This window comes from Galeopterus variegatus, unplaced genomic scaffold (genome assembly GCF_000696425.1).
Source record: "Galeopterus variegatus unplaced genomic scaffold, G_variegatus-3.0.2 Scaffold7920, whole genome shotgun sequence".
Lineage (NCBI taxonomy): Eukaryota > Metazoa > Chordata > Mammalia > Dermoptera > Cynocephalidae > Galeopterus > Galeopterus variegatus.
In genome coordinates, this window is record NW_007734031.1 from 52,987 (window position 1) to 73,043 (window position 20,057).

The window sequence follows — 20,057 nt, forward strand, 5'->3', positions numbered from 1 at the left end:
TTTTTTTTTTTTTTTTTTTTTTTTTTTTTTTTTTTTTTTTTTGTCTTTTTCCGTGTCCGGCAATGGATCGCAACCCTCAGTGTCGCCCCCGTACCGGACCAGGACCAGCAACGGGATTGCAACCCTTGGCGTTGCCCCCGCGCCTCGCTCAGCCAGTGAGCGGGAACCGGTCTGCATGTGGGATCCGAACCCTCAGCGGGAGCGCCGCCGCGCTTCCCAAGCGGCGCACTACAGCAGTGCGCCACCGGGCTGGCCCTTTTCCACCATTTTTCTATCACACCTTCTGGGAACAGCTTTTCCCAGGAACAGGTCCTATGAGCACGTCTTTCCTCTTTGGACCTGAAGCAAATCACTGGAGACAACTGTCCTTTGATGCTAGGACGGAAAAAGTTCTCCTTGTTTTCTTAGCTGCTCTTACTATGCTTTGGAGACCCATGGACTTTATGTTAAGCCTTTGTGTTTTTATTTTATTTATTCACATATTCATTCATTCACTCAACATTTAGATCAAGGGTTGAGTTAATCATTATTATTTGTTTATGATTCACCTTCCTCATCGATCTATAAACATGCCCCTCTTACTGTTATTTTCCTTCTTTTTATTTTATTTATGTTTTGCCGGCTGGCTGGTATGGGGATCCGAACCCTTGACCTTAGTGTTATTAGCACCATGCTCTCCCAGGTGAACTAACTAGCCAGCCCTCTTTATTCTCTATCTAGACTTCTATTGTTGTACCCCATAGACACCCATTCTTATGTCCCGAAATTGTGGTCAGCTCCTCTACTACCATATAAATGTCCCATGCATGCTTGAAAAAAAGTGGATTCCCCTGTTGTAGTTCTGTAGAGTTGTCCATTATCTCAAATTTGTTAATTGTGTTTACTGATTCTGATTCTTCTTACTAATTTTTGTCTGCTTGATCTATATCAATCACAAAGGAAGGCATTATAATGGTAGATTTGAAGATTTATTCTTCTTTTGTCAATATTTGCTTTGTATATTTTAAAGTGATGTTATTGAGTGCATACAAATATAGAATTTTCACGTTTCCTTTGTGAGTTGAACCTTGAACAATATGTACTGACTTCTGGATTTCCACCAATGCATTTGCCTTGATGTCTAGTATTAATTTTCGATTATACTTACCCATTCTTTTAGTTTCAAACTTTTAGAGTCTCTATGCTTTAAATATGTATCTTTTAAACATTGTTGTACTATATTTTTCAAAAATATAGTCATATATTCTTTTTTCTGTAACTGCAAAGTTAGGCTATTTACATTCGTAATCATTACTGATATATTTGGATGGATTACCACTATCTTATTTTACTGTTTATTTTTGCTCTTTTTCTATGCATTTTCTCCCTTCTTTTGACTTAAATTCTTATCTTATTCTTTTCTATTTTATTCCTTTTTCTTCACTAGTTTGTAAGTTATTCACTTTACTCTGTCACTTTGGATGTAATTTTCAACATTTTAACATGAACCCAGACTTTACAGAATCCAGATTTAATCAATATCATAACTTTTCTATCAAACAGGAAATTACTTTAGAACGCTTTCACTCTTAAAACCTTTTCTTCACACTCTGTCTTCTTCACTCTTGCTTCTTCCTGACACATTTATGTGTGCTATTTGAAAGAATTTCCTAAAAGTAAAAGTGAGATTTCTTAAAAGGCAGAAACGAGGACAGCTATAGTAGATTTTCATGCAATTCCTGGCCCACCACCTTGATCCGTGTGATTTGGGCAATTTACTTAATCTCTCTGAACCTCAATCCTTGCTATGTAAAGCAGGATTGACAGTATCTACCTTTCAGGGTTGTAGTGAGCATCGAAGGTACTGTCCAAAGGAGCAGCACATAGGCGGGGTTCAGACATGGTAGTTGTTATTACATAAATAACTTCAAATGGAGGGCCTGTGATCTCTGACTTCTTCAAAGATAATGATCTCAGCTAAACCACAACATCACACAAACACCTCTCAGTAACCAGATAGTTTAGATATAGCTATACCTCTTGGCAGAAGATAACGTTCAATAGGGGGGTGAAAAGCACACTCTTTCCTGGAGAATATGATTCAGTGTGATGGAAAACCACTGAACTGGGAGTTACAAGACCTGGGTCTAATTCCAGGCTTGCCACAAACTGGCGGAATGACCACAGACTCAGTTTCCTTATCTATAAAATGTGGAGCACACTCTTTCCTGGAGAATATGATTCAGTGTGATGGAAAACCACTGAACTGGGAGTTACAAGACCTGGGCCTAATCCCAGGCTTGCCACAAACTGGCGGAATGACCACAGACTCAGTTTCCTTATCTATAAAATGTGGAAGTTGACCTAAATGATTTTGAGGTCTCTCCTAGTCCTCAGATTGTATGGCCTTATTAGAAGGAACATTCAACATGTTCTATGATATTTTGTTTTGCACTAAAAGCACCTACTTTCTAAAAGGCCCAAACTGCTGGTTTTGATTTTCCAAGGAAGTTGGAGACAGCCTTTGAAACTAGGATATCTTTGGAGTTCTTACTGGATCTGACACAGAAGATGAGCAACTTTAGTGGCAAGAACCAGATCATTTCTTTACCAGGGGACCCAAGTTCTTGATGTATAACTGCCCTTTGTAATGCTTAGTAAATCATCATCTAGAACTGTGCTGTGCTCAGTGACTTATTCTAATCTTCATTCCCAGTCTCTTTCATATAGATGAACAGAGGAGGGGCACAAAGACGAAGCCACTTGCTCAGTGCTGGCTGGGCTACGGGTAGAACAACTTGACCTTGATTCACCCACGGAGCAAAGAATCTTAATTCAGACTCAGTCCACATCCTCGTGAAGCCCCTTCCTTCTCTTTTTCTTTTCTATCATGCTCACACAGGCCGCAAGGGCCAGATGAGTTCTCTCTCGTTCTGAACGTGAGAGAAAAAACAAAAATCACCCAGGCCACAAGTTTTTCACCCTCCCACCTTTCCTCCAGCCAACCAAGTTTTCACTGCACCCTACTAGATACTGAGCAAAGTGCCTGGGTACAAACCGCTGTGTATGCAGATTCAGCAGCAGCGGTGGCCCCTACTCACAGAGCACAGAAGGCAAGCAGGTACTCAGAAAGGGGACAGATGGAGAGGGGCGTGCACCAGCCAGGGTTTCACTTGCTCTAAACCCATGTTGCTCTAAGTGTGGCCTGTGGATCTGCAGCTCCAGCAGCAGGAGCTTGTCAGAAATAGTCTTAGCCTCCACAACTACCCTCTCCAATCCCAATGTGCAAGATCCCCGGGTGATTTGTGTACACAGTGCTATTTACAGCCTCCGCATCAGTCTTGGGGTTGTGGAGTGGCCAACTTGCATGTCATTCTCCAGCAGTGCCGTTGGCTCCCTGATTAAACAATGGACTGTCCTCCAAGCAATCTTCCAATGTTAGTATTTCTGGTTAACTCAAGGGACACAAACATCTCAGGGCAAAATTAATTTTAGTCCTATTTCCTTTCTAAAAACAAAGGGATGTGTATTAGGCCATTTCTGTTCCTTAGAGCAGAATACCCGAAACTGAGGAATTTATAAAGAAATGAAATTTATTTTTTACAGTTTTGGAGGCTGGGAAGTCCACAGTCCAGGGAACACATCTGGTGAGGGCCTTCTGCTGGGTGTTGACTTTTCACAGTGACACAGAGTGTCACGTGGTGAGAATGGGCTGAGTGAGCTGACCTTCTCATTTGCCTTCCTTATAAAGCCATCAGAACCACGCCCATTACTCCATGAATGGATCAGTCCATTCACAAAGGCACAGTCGTCACAATCTAATCACCTCTTTAAGGTTCCACCTTTCAAATACTATGGTCAGATTTCCCACCCTCTTAACACTCATACAATGGGAGTCAAGCTTCACTAAGTTTTGAGGGGACATTCAATCCACAGCAGAGTAAAAAATGAAGGGGAAACTTTTAAATTGGGGGAGTGGAATTGAGGGCATATGGTGACACCACATAAAGGGGATCACAATTCCACAGCAGGTTCAGAACCACTGGTCTGCATCTGTTGCTCCTAATCTTCTTGCTGTGTGATGGGGCCTCGTATCAGGAAGAGAAGGGAGTGACACAGGAGGCAAAGACTACCTCATCTCACCAAGTTTCTCGACTTCTATTTGAAATCCATGAAGCAGAAGCTCCATGTATGTCCTTCTGGGAGTAGTGACAGGTAGGTGATAGGACTACGTAATACTCAAAAGGAGAAGGCAGATGCCTGGGAGGCAGAAAAGCTGGTTTGAATTCCTAAATCTGTTGCTGTTTGTCTTTGGTTAAGTCATTCTGGTCATTGATGGCATGATGACTACAAATGCTGGATCTCTGCCTATCTAGTGCTGGCACAGGGAGGTGGAGAAGCTGAGTCTTCAGCAATCCATTGGAGGGGTAAACCCACAGTGAAAAGAGAAGCGTGTCTGGAGGCCCCTCACCCTCACCCACCACTCTCCCCAACCTGTTCTGTGATATGGTCCAGAGGAAGGTGGCTCTCCGTTACTTATGGTCACTAGTAAGTGTCAACCAAAGAAGCCAAAAGCTCCCAGGGGTGCTGTACTTCAGCTGCATAGGGAATTCCTGGAGACAACAAACAACAAATATCCCTGAGAGAGGTGCACCTGTGATAGTATTTCAGGAGCAGTGACGGAGGTGGGGTGTGGGAAGGACAGGTGTAACAAGGGGGACTCTGCCTGGGATTTTCAAATGACCACCCACAGCAGAAACCCTGCATAAGACGTGAGACACGTTCAACATTGGAAGAGCTCAGTTTAACTCTCTCTCAGTGCACGTCCCAGGCTGGAGCCCTTGGGACTCTCAGGGTTACTAATGACTGTGGGCTCTCTCTTTCCCCTCTGCCCACATAAAAGTACAAAAGCTAAAAGGCAAGGCCACACCAATGTACCTCGGAGCCTGTGGTAGGAGGCTCCTCCTAGGAGTCCCATCTCCCACCCCCAAATCAGTAATCTCAAAGAGAAAATAACATCTAAATCCAGAATTGTACCAACACTTAAAAATTACAGGGAAGAAAATATTCCCCTTCCCACCTTCTAAAGAAAATTCTGTGTGCCTCCTGAGCTTCCAGGCCCACGTGGTATGAGCTGGAGGAATGGGTAATGCTGAGAGCTGGATACAATGTGAGTGATTAAAATTAAAAAATGGTAATATGAAGAAAAAAGACTCAAAGACATTCTGCCAAGTCATATAAATGGAACGCTCCTCTCATCTCTCTGAAAAATGTCTGGACAAATTATTTTTTATTCTTTTTTGGGTGTTGCCCCGCTGTTGCTTTTATGACACCATGCTGAAAAGGGCTAAAAAGAATCCCAGATTTAGTCCTATTAGATCAAAAAGAAACACACCTCCGATTCTTTTTTGGGTGTTGCCCCGCTGTTGCTTTTATGACACCATACTGAAAAGGGCTAAAAAGAATCCCAGATTTAGTCCTATTAGATCAAAAAGAAACACACCTCCAGGGCTACCTTCCTCACACATTTTTCTAAGTCCCACTTCCTTCAGATGATACTTGGAACCAAGACTTTCGGTAAAAGGGTTATAGCCAAGCTCTTTACTGGTTACTTAGCTATAGAACTAGAAATTTCATTGTTTCTAAGTACCAGGAAAGATTCTTTTATACAAAAAAAGAAAAATCTCTGAGAATGAGAAGTTCTGAAACTTTCTCTTGTCCCCACATGACCTCCTCAGACACTCAGGCTAGTTTATGGTGACTCTGGAAATTTCCATGGCTTTTTCTAGACAAACACATCATCATGTATTAAGGAGTTTCTAAAGGTGCAAAATTGCCTCAAAAACAATCTGTTGGCCTCTTTTCAAATTTATGTGTTTAGAAAATTTCTTGTCTTGTGGTTGAGATGACAGATTCTGAATGCATCTGAGGTCATTCCTTGGCTGTTTGTGCTCATGAATAAGTGCAAAAGAGCTGCTAAGTACATTTCTCATTGATTTCATGGAGGTAAAATTACTTGTAGAGAAACGTGCAGACCTGAAGTGTACAATTCGATGTGTTTTGACAAATGTGGACACTGCATAATCGGCATTCCCATCACTTCACTCTCTTCTAGTCAATCCCCACCTGCGAAAAACATCATTCTGATTTCTCTCTAAATATAAGCTTTGTCTTTTCTTGAACTTTATATAAATGGAATCAAACACTGTGTACTATTTTGTGTCTAGCTTCTTTTGTTCAACATAATGTTTCTGAGATTTATCTTTGTTGTTGTGTGATCAGTGGCAGTTCATTCTTTTTATTTTTGAGTAGTATTTATTCTACTGTTTCAATATATCATAAGTTATCTATCTATTCTCCCAATGATGGATATTTGAGTTTTTGAGTTCGTTATTATTAGTAAAACTACTATAAATATTTTGTAGAAGTCTTTTTGTAGACATATTCTTTTACTCCTCTTAGATAAATACCTAGGAGTGAAATTACTGCATCGTAGGTAGGTACATATTTAACTTCATTTTTAAAAATCTTTCAAAGGGTTTTACAAAGTAATTGTGTTATTTTACACTCCCACCAGTAATGTAAGAAAGTTCCAGAAGCTCTACTTCCTCTCCAATATTTGGTGTTGTCAGACTTTGATACATTTTAACAATTCTGGTTCTTTTCTTTTTCTTCTTTTCCTGTCCTTTCTTTTTTTTTTTCTTCTTCTTCTTTTTGGCAGCTACCCAGTACAGGGATTGAACTGTAGACCTTGGTGTTATCAGCACTGTGCTCTAACCAACTGGACCAACCAGCCAGCCACATTTTAGCCATTCTAATGGGCTGTTTCATGACAGCCTTCAATTTGCATTTTCTTGATATCTTCTGCCAAGCATTCTTCTAAATGTTTATTGATAATCATGTATCTTCTTTGGAGAAGTGACTGTTCAAGTCTTTGCACATTTATTGGGTTGTTTGCCTTTTGGTGTTGGTTTGTAGTTCTTTATATATTCTGGACACAAGTAATTTGTCAGATATATACAGATGGTTTCTGACTGACAGTGGCTCAACTTACGATTTTTTGACTCTATGACAAGTTTATCAGGGTGTAAAATGCACCTCCAACTTAACAATATTTTCAGCTTACAATGGGTTATTAGAGAGTAGCTCCATTGTAGTAGGGGAGCATCTGTATGCTGCAATTTTTTTCTTTCAGTTTGTCATTTACTTTTTCATTTTCTTAATGTCTTTGTATGAGCAAAAGTTTTTAATTTTTTCATGGTTAGTGAGTTGACATCTTTTAAAAAATTTTTTCAATTTATAAGCATTGTATATTTCTCCATTTATTTAGTTCTTTTATCTCAGCAAATGTTCCAGAATTTTCAGTTTATGGGTCTTACTAGTTTTTGGTAAATTTATCCATGAGTATTTTATGTTTTTTGATGTAACTGTAAATGCAATTATTTTAAAATTTTTATTTTTTAGTTGGTTTCTTCCAGTGTATAGAACTACAAGTGATTTTTGTTTATTGAGATTGCAAAACTTAAGTTCTAGTAATCAATTTAATCAACTTGATTTCTTAGTAATTTTATGTAAACAATCATGTCATCTGTGAATAATGTTCCTTGTCTTGAAATCCACTTTCTGATATTAATATAGTCATACCAGTTTTTTTATGCTTATCTTTACATGCTATATCTTTGTCCATCCTTTTACTCTACCTATCATTGCCTTTGTATTTGAAGTGTGTTTTCTTGTAGACAGTATATATTTGGGTCTTGCTGTTTTTTCAGTCTGAAATTTTCTATCTTTTAATTTATATTTTTTGGTCCATTTATATTTAATGTAATTACTCATATAGTTGGCTTCCAGTCTACCTTCTTGTTATCTGTTTCCTCATTGTCTCATTTGCATTTTTATTACTCTATTGTTCTTCTTCTCTCTTTATTTTGGCTAACCAAAAAAACCTTTAATCTTTATTTTATTTCTTCTATTGCCTTTTTAGCTACACTTTCTGTATTATTATTTGGTGGTTTCTTTAGGCTATTCAGTATGCATTCTTCACTTATTACAATCTACTTAGTATCATACCATTTTATGTATGATACAAAAACTTAAAACAATGAAATTTCATTGATCCCAAATTTTATACTATAGTTGTTATATACTTTACATGTACATGTGCAGTAAAAACCACCACACAATATTATTATTTGTATTTTATTGAGTTGTCTTTCAAAGAAATTTTTTAAAAAGACAATCTTTTTGCTTAACTAAATACCACTGCTCTTCACTATTTCCTGTAGATCTGTTTCTAGCTGACAAAATTAATTTCCCTGTCACTTGAAATTTTTACCCCTAGCATTTTTTCTATTATGCAGGTGTGCTGCTGACAAATTCTCTAAGCATTCTTTATCTGAAAATATACTAATTGCAAAATTAATTTCCCTGTCACTTGAAATTTTTACCCCTAGCATTTTTTTTATTATGCAGGTGTGCTGCTGACAAATTCTCTAAGCATTCTTTATCTGAAAATATACTAATTTCACCCTCATTTTTCAAAGATATTGTCTCTAGATAGAATTCTAGGCTGATAAGCTTTAAAAAAAAAAAAACAAAGAAAACTTTGAATATGTTATACCATTATGTTCTGGATTCCATTTTTTCTGTTGAGAAGTTAGTCTTTATTCATCATTGTTCATTTGTATGTATATGTCCTTTTTCTCTGGCCACTTTTAAGATTTTGTCATTATGTTTGGTTTTTAGCAGTTTGGCTATGATGCTTTTCTTTATATATATTCTGCTTGGTGTAGGGAACGTGGATCTGTAAGTCAATGTTATCGAATTTCAGAAATTTTTGGCCCTTATTTCTCAAATACTTTTTCTGCCTCATTGTTTCTCTTCTCTCCCTTTGGTACTTCAATTAAATGTGTGTTAGACTATTTGATATTATCCCACAGGCCACTGAAAGCCACTTCAATTTCTTTTTAAAATGTTTTCTTTGTGCTAATAAGTTTGGATAATTTCTATTGATTTGCCTTCAAGCTCTGGTTAAGCTCATTTCAGATAGTGATCCTTTTAGTTGTAGAGTTTTCATTTGGTTTTTTTATACTTTTCATTTGCCTGCTGAAATATCCTATTGTTTCACTCATTATGACCATTCTTCCTTTAAATTAGCTGTTGGCAATGTTTTTCTTAAAGGGCCAGAGAGTATATATTTTAGGCTAGCTGAACATACAGCCCCTGTTGCAAATATTCAACTCTGCCATTATAGCAGAAAAGAAGCAACAGACAAAATGTCAATAAATAGATATTGCTTTGTGCCAGTATAACTTTATTTATAAAAATAAATGGCAGCCAATCTAATCTGCAGGCCATAGTTTGTTTTAAATCATTGAGCATATTAATTATAGCTGTTTTAAACTCTTTGTCTGCTGATTCCAAAATCTGAGTCATTCTAGGGTCTGTTTCTATTGACAGCTTTTTTAAGTGGGTCACATTTTCCTGTTTCTTTACATGTCTACAATTGTTTCTAATTTGCTGGATATAATGAATTTATATATCATAGAAAGTCTGGATTATGTTTTTGTCCTTTAAAAGGTATTGAATTTTGTTCTGACAGGCAGTTAAATGACTGATGCATCCTCTTATTGGTCAGGCTTGGTTTCAGTCTGTAAAAGATGGTCTGTTTTGGTTTTGAAATTCATCCTAGGATTGTCTCTTCCTCTGGAGCAGTATTGGAAAACTACACCCCACACTTCAGATGCCTGTATTTGTAAATAGAATTTGGTATAACTGTTCTCTTTTCACCCCCCACAATGGACAATCAAAGTAAGGTCTCGCCAAGTCCTTCCCTGTTCGTGTTCAGCCCAGCTCTTTGCTAATTATCTGAGACGAACTGTTGTACATACTTCTGGAGCCCCCTCAGTGCAATGTGCTCTTCTGCAGAGCCCCATTCCACAAATCCCAGTCATGCCTGGTCAGTGAGACCCCTGTTCTGCTAGGGCTCCACTTTGGTGCTATCTAGGAGGAAAGTGCCCAGAAGAAAGCCAAGGCAACTGTGGGCTCATTTCCCTCCCCACAAATAATGCAGCCCTGAACAGCCTGTTTCCGAATACCTGAAAACACCTGCTACACCCACTTGGTCTGGATTTATAATGTTTTTGGCAGAAAGGTAAGTTTTGGTCTCAGATACTCTGTCATGGTTGAAAGCAGAAGTCTTTGGTTTTTCTTGTTATTATCCATATCTTGTGTTAGCATCAGATTTACCAATATTTAAAACACTGGTTGGTGTTGACATGTGATAAGTGCCAGCAAATGGTACTGATGGTACAGGCAGTATAGAGATATGACCTTTTACAGGAATTAAAGATTAAGGCAAACTCAGCCCTTTTTCTATCTTAATTATCATCCTCTTTTTCTGGACAGTGAAAAAAAGGAAGGCAACCGAACTAGGATCTATTCCATACTTATTATTATTTGCTGGACCCTCTGCAGTTATTTTAGTATGCTTTTTCATGTAATATTTAAATCAGTAAAATAATTATTATTATACCCATTTTACAGAAAAGGATGCTGAACCTTAAAGAAGTAAAAACAAGTATGTTTGTAGAGCTAGAATTTAGAATCCCGTCTTTCTCCCTTTTCCACCATGGTGCCTTTTTCCTTATTATTATGATTATCATGATTACTCCACCATGCTGCCTTTTTCCTTATTATTATGATTATCATGATTACCAGAGTTCATTGAGTGCTTACCTTACTTGTTCCACTATAATTGCTATCCCACTGAGTTCATTCCAATTGCTTTTGTTTCGTCCCTTCTTGGTTAGAGGTGGGCCAAGCTTCCACCATGGTGCCTTTTTCCTTATTATTATGATTATCATGATTACCAGAGTTCATTGAGTGCTTACCTTACTTGTTCCACTATAATTGCTGTCCCACTGAGTTCATTCCAATTGCTTTTGTTTCGTCCCTTCTTGGTTAGAGGTGGGCCAAGCTGTCAAGCTCTCCCCATCTTTGGTTCTTGAGGGAATCAGGACAGTCCTGCAGCACTGGATGGGGGTCGTCTTCAGGATGACAAGATGCTGGGCAGAACCTAAGGGCATGCAGAAGCTTCACTCCAGCCTCAGTGATTAACAAGCAACAGGCCAACTGACAGCAACCAGCCTGGTTGGCTCCCATGTGTGTTCCTGTGGAGGGAGAGGCTTGCTGCAAGAGAGGCTTCTGATTGTCCACTTTTTCCTTTCCCTGCCATCCCCCTATCCACTTCCTGTATCCAGCCTGTGGTTTTTTCCTTAAAATCTAATCTCTTGAAGCAGAAGAACTTGTTGCAAAGTACGCAATGGAATCATTTGATTAGACCAGTGCCATTTTTTCCCTTAATGGTTGGGTGTTTGGCCAATGCTTCTGGTGTCCTTAGTGGGACACCAGGGTCCATTTTCTAGGCTGAAGGAGGATAAGGTTCTCATGGTATGAGAAGGTAGTTGGTTAACTCAGAGTTGGGCAGGTAGGTGAGAAACACAAATGTTTCTTGCCAGACATTGAGTGAAGTACTTTATGTATATTTCTCAAAAAAAATGGTGCAGAATCATTAAATATAGAAAGTCTGACAATTTTTATTTCCTGAAAAGTATTTTTTGTCCCTCAATTAAATCTATATGGCTTTCCTCCCTTCTTTTGTTCATATCCCTCGTCTATCCTTTCTCTTCCTATACTTCCTTGGCACAAGGCATATTTAGAATAAAATTTCATTCATTTCTACTCATTCAATTTGAAATATATTGTGCTTTGGAGAGGAACATGTTGAAGTTAACTCTTGGACTATCCGTAATACAAAGGTTTCTCAAGAGTGACAGAAGTAGTCTTAGTTCCTTTTTAGGAAAAAGTGGGATATATATTAATCCTTTAAGTAAAGTGAAGAAATATGTGATTAAGTTATTACATGATTAAAGATGTGAGTGTTCACTGGGCCTCCTGAACTCCTAACATGTTTCTTTTTCTTTGCAGAGCTTTGTGAGGATGAACCACCAAAGATCACATATGCCACATTCAAAGCCTCTGCGTACAAGAATGGCACTATGTTAAACTGTGAATGCAAGAGAGGTTTCCGCAGAATAAGAAATGGATCACCCTACATGCTTTGTACAGGAAACTCTAGCCACTCTTCCTGGGACAACAAATGTCAGTGCATAAGCAACTGTAAGTGGTTTCTTCTGTAACTACCAAGAGAAAGGAAACTGCAGCAAAGAGTGAGACATGGTTCAGCTTTCATCCACTCATCCCTACAGACCTGAGTCAGACAGCCCAGTCCACAGGATAACAAATTCTAGTGGTTCCTGGAATATTCACTCATTAAATAAATGTTTAAATAAGAGCGTCTACTAGTTCCAAGGACTGTTCTAGGCACTGGAGATACAATAGACTCAGCCCTTGAGGAACTTCTATTTGGGGAAACAGGGAGGAGACAGACATGCCACTAATAATTATTAAACAATTAAGTAATAATTCCAGTTCACAACAACATAAATGCACTTAATCTCACTGTACACTTAAAGTGGTTAATATGGTACATTTTGTGTTATGCATATTTTATCAAGATTTAAGTAAAACAAAAATAAAAAAGGAATAGATAGAGTATGAGCCTACTATAAAGAATATTAAAAAAATAAGAACAATTCTTCTTTTTTTTTTTTTTCCTTTTTTTTTTGTCTTTTTTCGTGTCTGGCAATGGATCGCAACCCTCAGTGTTGCGCCCACACCTCGCTCAGCCAGTGAGCGGGAACCAGTCTATATGTGGGATCTGAACCCTTGGCAGGAGCGCCGCCATGCTCCCAAGCGGTGCACTGTAGCAGTGCGCCACTGGGCCGGCCCAAAATAAGAACAATTCTAATGGAGGAATCTGTACCTCCCATTAGACTGAATTAACTCTTCTGTTTTTTTTTTTTGGGGGGGGTTTCTAAAGCTCACACATCATACCCTACACATCCTGATTGATGAAATATATTTATCCCAGTTCTGCCTCAAGTACCAGGGCAGTGTGAATTCTTAGGAACTCCCCATTACACCTCTCCCCCTTCTTCTGGTCAGCAACTATCTCTGCTACCCTGAGGAATAAGTTCTGGGTAGGAAACTGGCACCTGGAGAGTCACTTCTTCCCCTGACAAGGGTGAAGAGGGGAATAGAAACTCATGCTACTGGATTCTAGTCTTATGTGTCACCAATGTTGTTCTCTCCAGGTTCCATGGAACCTTTTGAAGATTTCTTGGGGGCTGGGGGATATTGTCAGAAGAAAGTACTGTCAGTCCAGGGTCTTCCCCTCATTGGCAAGAACTGGCATCCGGAGCATGAGGAATACCCTCAAAGACTCCATATCCCCCCAAAGATTGCTGCCTCTTGCTCCCATCCTGAAAGAGCCCATGGCTGCTGGGGGTGAGGGTGAGGAGCATCAGGAGCCCATGGGCAGATCATCCTGGTATTGGACGAGGCTAAGAATCACTGCGAGAGAAACAGAGATGCAGACAGGATTCACACCGAAATTCTTTATTTCTGGACATCGAAACTTGGCTTGGGAGCATTGTGGCTCTCTCTGTTGGGTGTCATGGGAATCACTGGTGGGCTGAGCATCCCATCCTCATCACGGCTGGTGGAGAAAGCCAAGATGGCAGAGCTGCTGCTGGAATATTGCAGGTGGAAGGCCTCCCTGCAGTGGGATGTGGAGTGAGCGACCCCCAAGATGCCCTCTAAGCCTGGGTTGATCTGATACCAGGATTTTGCTGTTGAACTTTCCTCTTTTAGTCCCAAAAGCTCTCTCACCCAGCCCCATATCCCTAGCATGTCTCTTATCCACTCTGTGATATTAGAATGTGGGAAGAGCATTCATCTTTTTATTTCTTTACCCTGGAGACAGTGTTGGTCAGTGAGTCTCCGTCATCTGCCCCACCCCAGCCATGTGTGGACAGCAAGGTTTGAAGGTCAACAAGGTTGTAAAGCGTGCGGTGCTGTACTTGTGGCACTTAAAAGCCTCTCGCAGCCAATGGCTGTGCATGAGTGAGCTCCGTGACTACGCCTCATCTGCCTACAGATTTCCCAAGTGAATAATGCATAAGTCATAATGTCAAGAAGAAATAGGGCCTGGTAAGAAAAACCGAGCTCTCTGGGAACTGGTTGACCTTCTGAGACCCCATAGTCCTGTGCTAATTTTATAACCTTACAAAGAACTTTATCATATCACAGATCATCTCATTTGAGACTCACAACCCACTGAGTGAGGGAGCAGGAAGTGTTACTTCAATTTACTTAAGAAACTGAGACAAAGAGAACTTAAAAGACTTGGCTAAGCTCACATGATAGAGCTGGGATGAGACCTCAGGTCTCCTAGGTTAGATGAGGGATCTTTCTACCGATAATTTATTTGAAACTAGTTTAAATTTATTTGCAGTTTCCATTATTTAAGTTAAAAAAAGAAAAGAGCTAATCCATAGGTATTGTTGCAAATTAAAAACAAAGGAATGTTTTTATCCCTTTCCTCCTCCAGTTTTGTCCTGGAATATGGTTTCCAAACACGTTTCATTGTTGGGTTTGCTCTGCTTTCCCCAAATTACCCTTCTTGATTATTGTACTGTTTCAGAGGTCAGTGTTTGTTGTCTTTACCCAAGAGATAATCAGCCAGTTCTGGCTGAGGTTGTTTCGCAGATTCTCTTAGTTGGGATGTTTTCATTTGAAAGAAAGAAATCTGATTCACACAGGTTCAGACAGTTATGAATTTTATCAGCTGTAATACATTTTATTCTGAGACTAAAATACAAGTTCAGCCATGATTTGCAAGGTGCTTCATGACAGCAGGCAGCTCGGGACAGGGTGACGGAGCTCCCTGCTGGGCCAGAGGGCTTATGTACGCTGCTTGCTGACGTTATATTGGGTACTTGGGGTTGTGGAGAGTCTGGAAGGTCAGGGCATCTGTGCAGTTTCAAAGTCTGGGGTTAGAGGGTACCTGCAGTTCCATTTGTCCAGATTGGGGAAAGTAGGTGGGGAATTCTGAGATTACATCAGAGCAGGCCATGACTCTGAAGTCAAAGGTCAGTCAAGCCTGGTTTGCAGTAGGATAAATGAAAAGTTACTGGGCATGGGGAATTTTTAGAGGTCTTGACAGGACTCCTGCAGGTCAAGCTTCAGGCATGGCTTGATCTGAGATTCCCTCAGCTCTTCCCTCCACTGGGCTTTGGCTTTGTCCCTAAGTCTTCCGCCATGGTCCCAAGACAGCCACCAGCTGCCACCCAAGAATGCTTCCTCCCGTATCCAGTGGAAACCCAAGGTGGTCTTCATGCTTTGTTGGCCCATACTGACTTGAGCCTGCCCTCCTCCCTTCCTGCTCTCCACCCTGTATCAAAACTCTCACTGTCTTTGAAGAGCACGTTCAGGTGCCTCCTCTGGGGTAGCAACAATTGGAATGAATTACTCATCCCTCTGTGTCTCCCCAGCAAGAGTCTCCTTCTCCACCAGAATTCTCACCCCCTTCTGTCTCCAAGTGTGTTTCTTACCCAGGTGACTGTCCACCCCTCCATGAGTGACTGGGTCTTCATGCCTTCCTACAGTGCCTGGCAAAGTTCCCAACACATAGATGTTCTCAGTACATCTTGGTGGAAGGAAAGAGTGAATGAGTGGATGGGCAAATGAAAGAATAAGAACCAAGGTTCCGTCTCCAGCAGGAGCTGGCCTGGTCTATTCAAAGTGCTTTCCCCGACTGGCCTTCAGAGTTCTCTCTTCCTCTTTCAGGTCACTGCAGGGAGCCTTCACCATGGGAACATGAAGCTGCAGAGAGAATTTATCATTTCGTGGTGGGGCAGACAGTTCACTACCAGTGCCTCCAGGGATACAGGGCCCTCCACAGAGGTCCTGCCATCAGCATCTGCAAAATGACCTGTGGAAAGACGGTGTGGACCCCACCCCATCTCACGTGTACAAGCGACACTGAGCACAGTGGGTTTCCAGGTAGGCAGCTCCCTTCTAGCGTCCACTACATTGGTTTGCTCCATTGGGGCCAACTGGTGTGGAATTTCTGACCTCACCTGTTATGCGACCTTGGCAAGCCACTGGAGCTCCCTGGAGCTCCATTTTTCTCATTCTAAAAAAATAGATCAGATGAATTCTAAGGTCCCCTTCACCTAAGGTCCCCCTGTGCCCTGAGTGGGCATAAACAATCGAAGATGGACAAGTGGGGGAGATCTTTCGAGTGTTCCAAAGCACCCCAGATGCTGCCTCATGGTGGCAATGCTGAGACCAGCTGATCCCAAGATTCCACTACTTCCTCTAAGCCACTAAGACTTCCCCAAGTTCAGGGGACAGTTCAGCCTCCACCCACGCCTTCCTTGCATTTCCTGGCATACAGCGTAAACCCCTTATTCCTTCAGTGCCCCCTTGTTAGCCAGTGCCTCACCTGGAGCAGTTCCCCGCCTGAGCTTTGGTGAGAGCATGAATGTGCGGGAAGGGGCTGACTCAAGCCCGTGCACACCTTGTGCACGCTGCAGCCCACCGCTGTGGAGGTCTTTGGCTATCCTTGTTCTGAAATTGTGTTAATATTTTGGGCCGGCCCGGTGGCGCACTGGAGAGTGTGCCGCTTGGGAGTGCGGCGGCGCTCCCGCCGAGGGTTCGGATCCCATGTGGAGACCAGTTCCCGCTCACTGGCTGAGCGAGGTGCGGGTGCAACACTGAGGGTTGCGATCCCGTTACCGGTCAGTAAAAAAGACAAAAAAAAAAAGAAATATTTCTATGACCAAAACTCACTTCCTTCAACCACAGGTGTTACTGGTTGTCATGCTCACAGCCATTTCTCATGTCCCCACCTTCCTCCTGGCTGCTCTGGGATGTGTTTCTTCCCCATGGCCCACCCTTGAAAGCCTCAAGTCACTTCTTCTGTAAGGGACTGAAGAGGCAGGCCAGGCCAGAGGTGACTGACCACACACAGGAGTAATTGGGAACCTGTCACAGACAAAAAGCTACTTTGGGCATTTTCATTCATTCAATGGTTCTACTACTGTGACCATTTCCAAGTTGCAGATGAAAGCCTGGGGAGGAAGAGTCACTCAGAGTTTCATGAACAGCCAGCATCAAGTTTAAAATTCCTTTCCTGAGGCCACTCAGTCACTTCCTAGCACCCACTTCCCAGCACCACTTCCCCGAGCACTCACAGAGATGTGACCAGAACCAGGGTTTGTACCTCAGCAGGTGCATCTGAAGCCAGCTGGGAGGGCAAGGAGGGGTGGGAATGAGACCTGCGCTTGCCATCCTTGGCTCCACAGGCATCCCCGACTCTCTCCTCCAGGTGAAGAAGAACCTCAGGCAATCACAAATGCTAATCCTGAGAGCAAGACGTCCTGCCCCTTCACGACAGCAGGTAAGGGACGGCTTGCTGAAGGCAGATGAGAGCCTGATCGGGAGAGGGCAGACGGTGCCTGAACCAGCCTCTCGGCAGTTGCACAGGCGGGAAGGAGAAGCCCACCTGGCAGCCTCACCCCTCCTCCTGACCAGGGCCGTGGCCCCAAAGCCAGTGTCAGGAAGAGGAAACCCGGGCCTGAGGAGGAGGTCTCCAGGCAGAGGGTGAACCGCCAGCCCTGCTCCAGCCTCTTAGCCACCGAGAAGCCCTGACTCTCTCCAGCCTGTGCCGTCCTATAATGAGTGTAAACAGGGCGCTTTCCCCCTTCTCTGTCCCACAGATTCTCAGAAACATACAGAAGCAGCGACAACCATGGAGACGTTCATATTTACAGTGGAGTACCAGGTAGCAGGTGGGTGGGTCACTTTCTTTGTGGACAAAATGTACGCTAGACAGAGACGTGGACAAGTTGGTTGGTTGGTTGGTTGAAATGACCCCCTTCTTGCGCTATATAATGTTAATGAAAGTAAAAGACTAACCCAGATACTAGCATGATCCAAAATCCCATGAATCAGTGATGGTATGTTGTGAGCAAAGTCTCAAACTGGCCCCAACCAGTTCCTCCTGAGTTGATCTTAAAGGACAATGACACCCCATGCCTGGGGTGAGCGAGGGAGGGGGGCATATAACCAGGCAGAGAGAAGACACATTCCAGAGGCACGACAGTGGTTTCCTCGTGGGCGGCTTTGAGGCTACGTCTGCCTGAACGAAAACGTAAACAGCTGACTCCAGAGCCTCTACAAAGCAGCATCTGGAAAATATGAACACTTTCAGGAAATGTTAATGTGTTTATCATTTGTTTGCATATTTCAACATTTCTTCCACCAGATGCAAGCCTCACGTATGGTCTCCTTAAATGAGGCCTGGCCTCAGAACCTTTCTGAAGAGTGTGCCTGTCAGTCTGTCCCCTGCTCCCCAAAGTACAGCACTGCCTAAGGACAGGCACCATCCCCTCTTCCTTACACAAGTGTGATCCTTCCATGCTCACTGGGCCCTCACTCTGGCTCTGTGAGCCTCCTAAGGAGTCTTGTAGGGGAGGGAGCTGCGTTCTGAGGAGGGAGAGCAGAGCTACCACCCTGACCTGCTCAGCTGGGACCTTCTCAGTCTGCTGTGTGCACCTGGCTCCTGCTGCCCCAGCGCCAAGCCCAGCGCTCTGTTGCTGAACTACCTCTCTGTTGACAGTGGCCGGCTGTGTTTTCCTGCTGATCAGTGTCCTCCTTCTGAGTGGGCTCACCTGGCAGCGGAGATGGTGAGTCCAACGTGATCAAGGAAGCATTTCATCAAAGAAGAGAGTGGCAAAGCCCCAGGGCAGAACCAGACCCCTGTGCCCCAACCCCACCCCATTCTCTCACTCACCACCTGCAGTTTGAGGCATGGCACAGGGAGACGCCTATCCACACCTTCCTAGAGTTGATCAGAGAGCATGAGAGCAGCAGGAAATGGGAAAGCAGAGGAAGCTCACATTTGCTGAGTGCCTACTGTAGGCCAGGCTCCCTGCTTATCTCGTGTGCATTATCACCATTTACCTTCTTAGAAACCTTGGGAAGAGCTATATCTTGGAGAAATTAAACAGCTTAAACAGGATTGCATAGCAAAGACCAAAACTGCAACCTGAATCTACAGCCCAAGGTCTTCCTACCTATCACCTTTCTAGAAGGAAACCAGGGCAGTGTCTACACTGAGCTCTTCCTATCCTGTGCTCCCCAGCTCACCTTCTGCAGACACTCACACTAGCGTCCCCTCGGCCAAGAATGGAACCCACGTGTGGCCTAATTGGCATTAAGTCAGGTTCTCAACCCTGGATGCATATTAGCACAACCAGGAGGGATTTTTTTATAAAAACAAACACACACACACAAAAAACAACCAAACCCCCCCCAAAAAAAACCAGTGCTTGGGCCCTCAACCAGAATCTCTAGGGGTGGGCGCCAGATATCAGTACTTTTTTAAAAAACTAAGAGAAAATTCATCATTCAGCCATCATACAGTGTGCAATTCAGTGATGTATTAGTCCATTTTGTGTGGCTATAACAGAACTCCTGAGACTGGGTAATTTATAAAGAACAGAGATTTATTTCTTACAGTTCTGGAGGCTGGGAAGTCCAAGACCGAGGGACCTGCATTTAGGAAGGGCCTCCCCATAGCAGAAGGCAGAAGGGCAAGAGGGGGTCTGAATCCACTTTTATAACAAACCACTCTGGTGATAACGAAGCCATTCCCATGATAACATTAATCCATTCAAGAGGGCAGACTCCTCATCCTTTGAAAGCCTCACCTCTCAACACTGTTGCATAGGGGATTAAGTTTCTAGCATGAACTTTGGGGGACACATTCAAACCATAGCAAGTGATATTTAGGATGTTCACAACATTGTGCAACCATCACCGCTAATTCCAGAACATTTCCATCATCCCGAAAAGAAACCTTATACTTCCCAATTCTCTATTTCCTCCCTCCCCTGACAACCTCTACTCTACTTTCTATCTCTATAGTTTGCCTATTCTGGACATTCCATATAAATGGAATCATACAAGTGGCCTTTTGTGTCTGGGACATTAGTGCTTTTTAAAAGTCCCTGAGTTGCACCTAATATGCACCTAGGTTTGACAACCCTGCTTTAGGCCGTCGGGTCTCAAACTTGAGTGTCTGTCAGAATCACCTGGAGGAC

At 42.4% G+C, this 20,057-nt stretch overlaps 1 protein-coding gene across 1 annotated transcript in view; it reads left to right on the forward strand.

Annotated features, from left to right (window-relative positions):
• Positions 1-20,057, forward strand: part of LOC103607987 (interleukin-2 receptor subunit alpha-like) — a 52,386-nt gene that overhangs the window by 32,006 nt on the left and 323 nt on the right. The window contains exons 2-8 of the mRNA XM_008592433.1: positions 11,968-12,159; positions 13,197-13,257; positions 13,343-13,395; positions 15,712-15,948; positions 17,279-17,350; positions 17,670-17,741; positions 18,572-18,638. Of these exons, the coding sequence (XP_008590655.1) occupies positions 11,968-12,159; positions 13,197-13,257; positions 13,343-13,395; positions 15,712-15,948; positions 17,279-17,350; positions 17,670-17,741; positions 18,572-18,638 (754 nt within the window). The remainder of the gene's footprint in view (positions 1-11,967; positions 12,160-13,196; positions 13,258-13,342; positions 13,396-15,711; positions 15,949-17,278; positions 17,351-17,669; positions 17,742-18,571; positions 18,639-20,057) is intronic.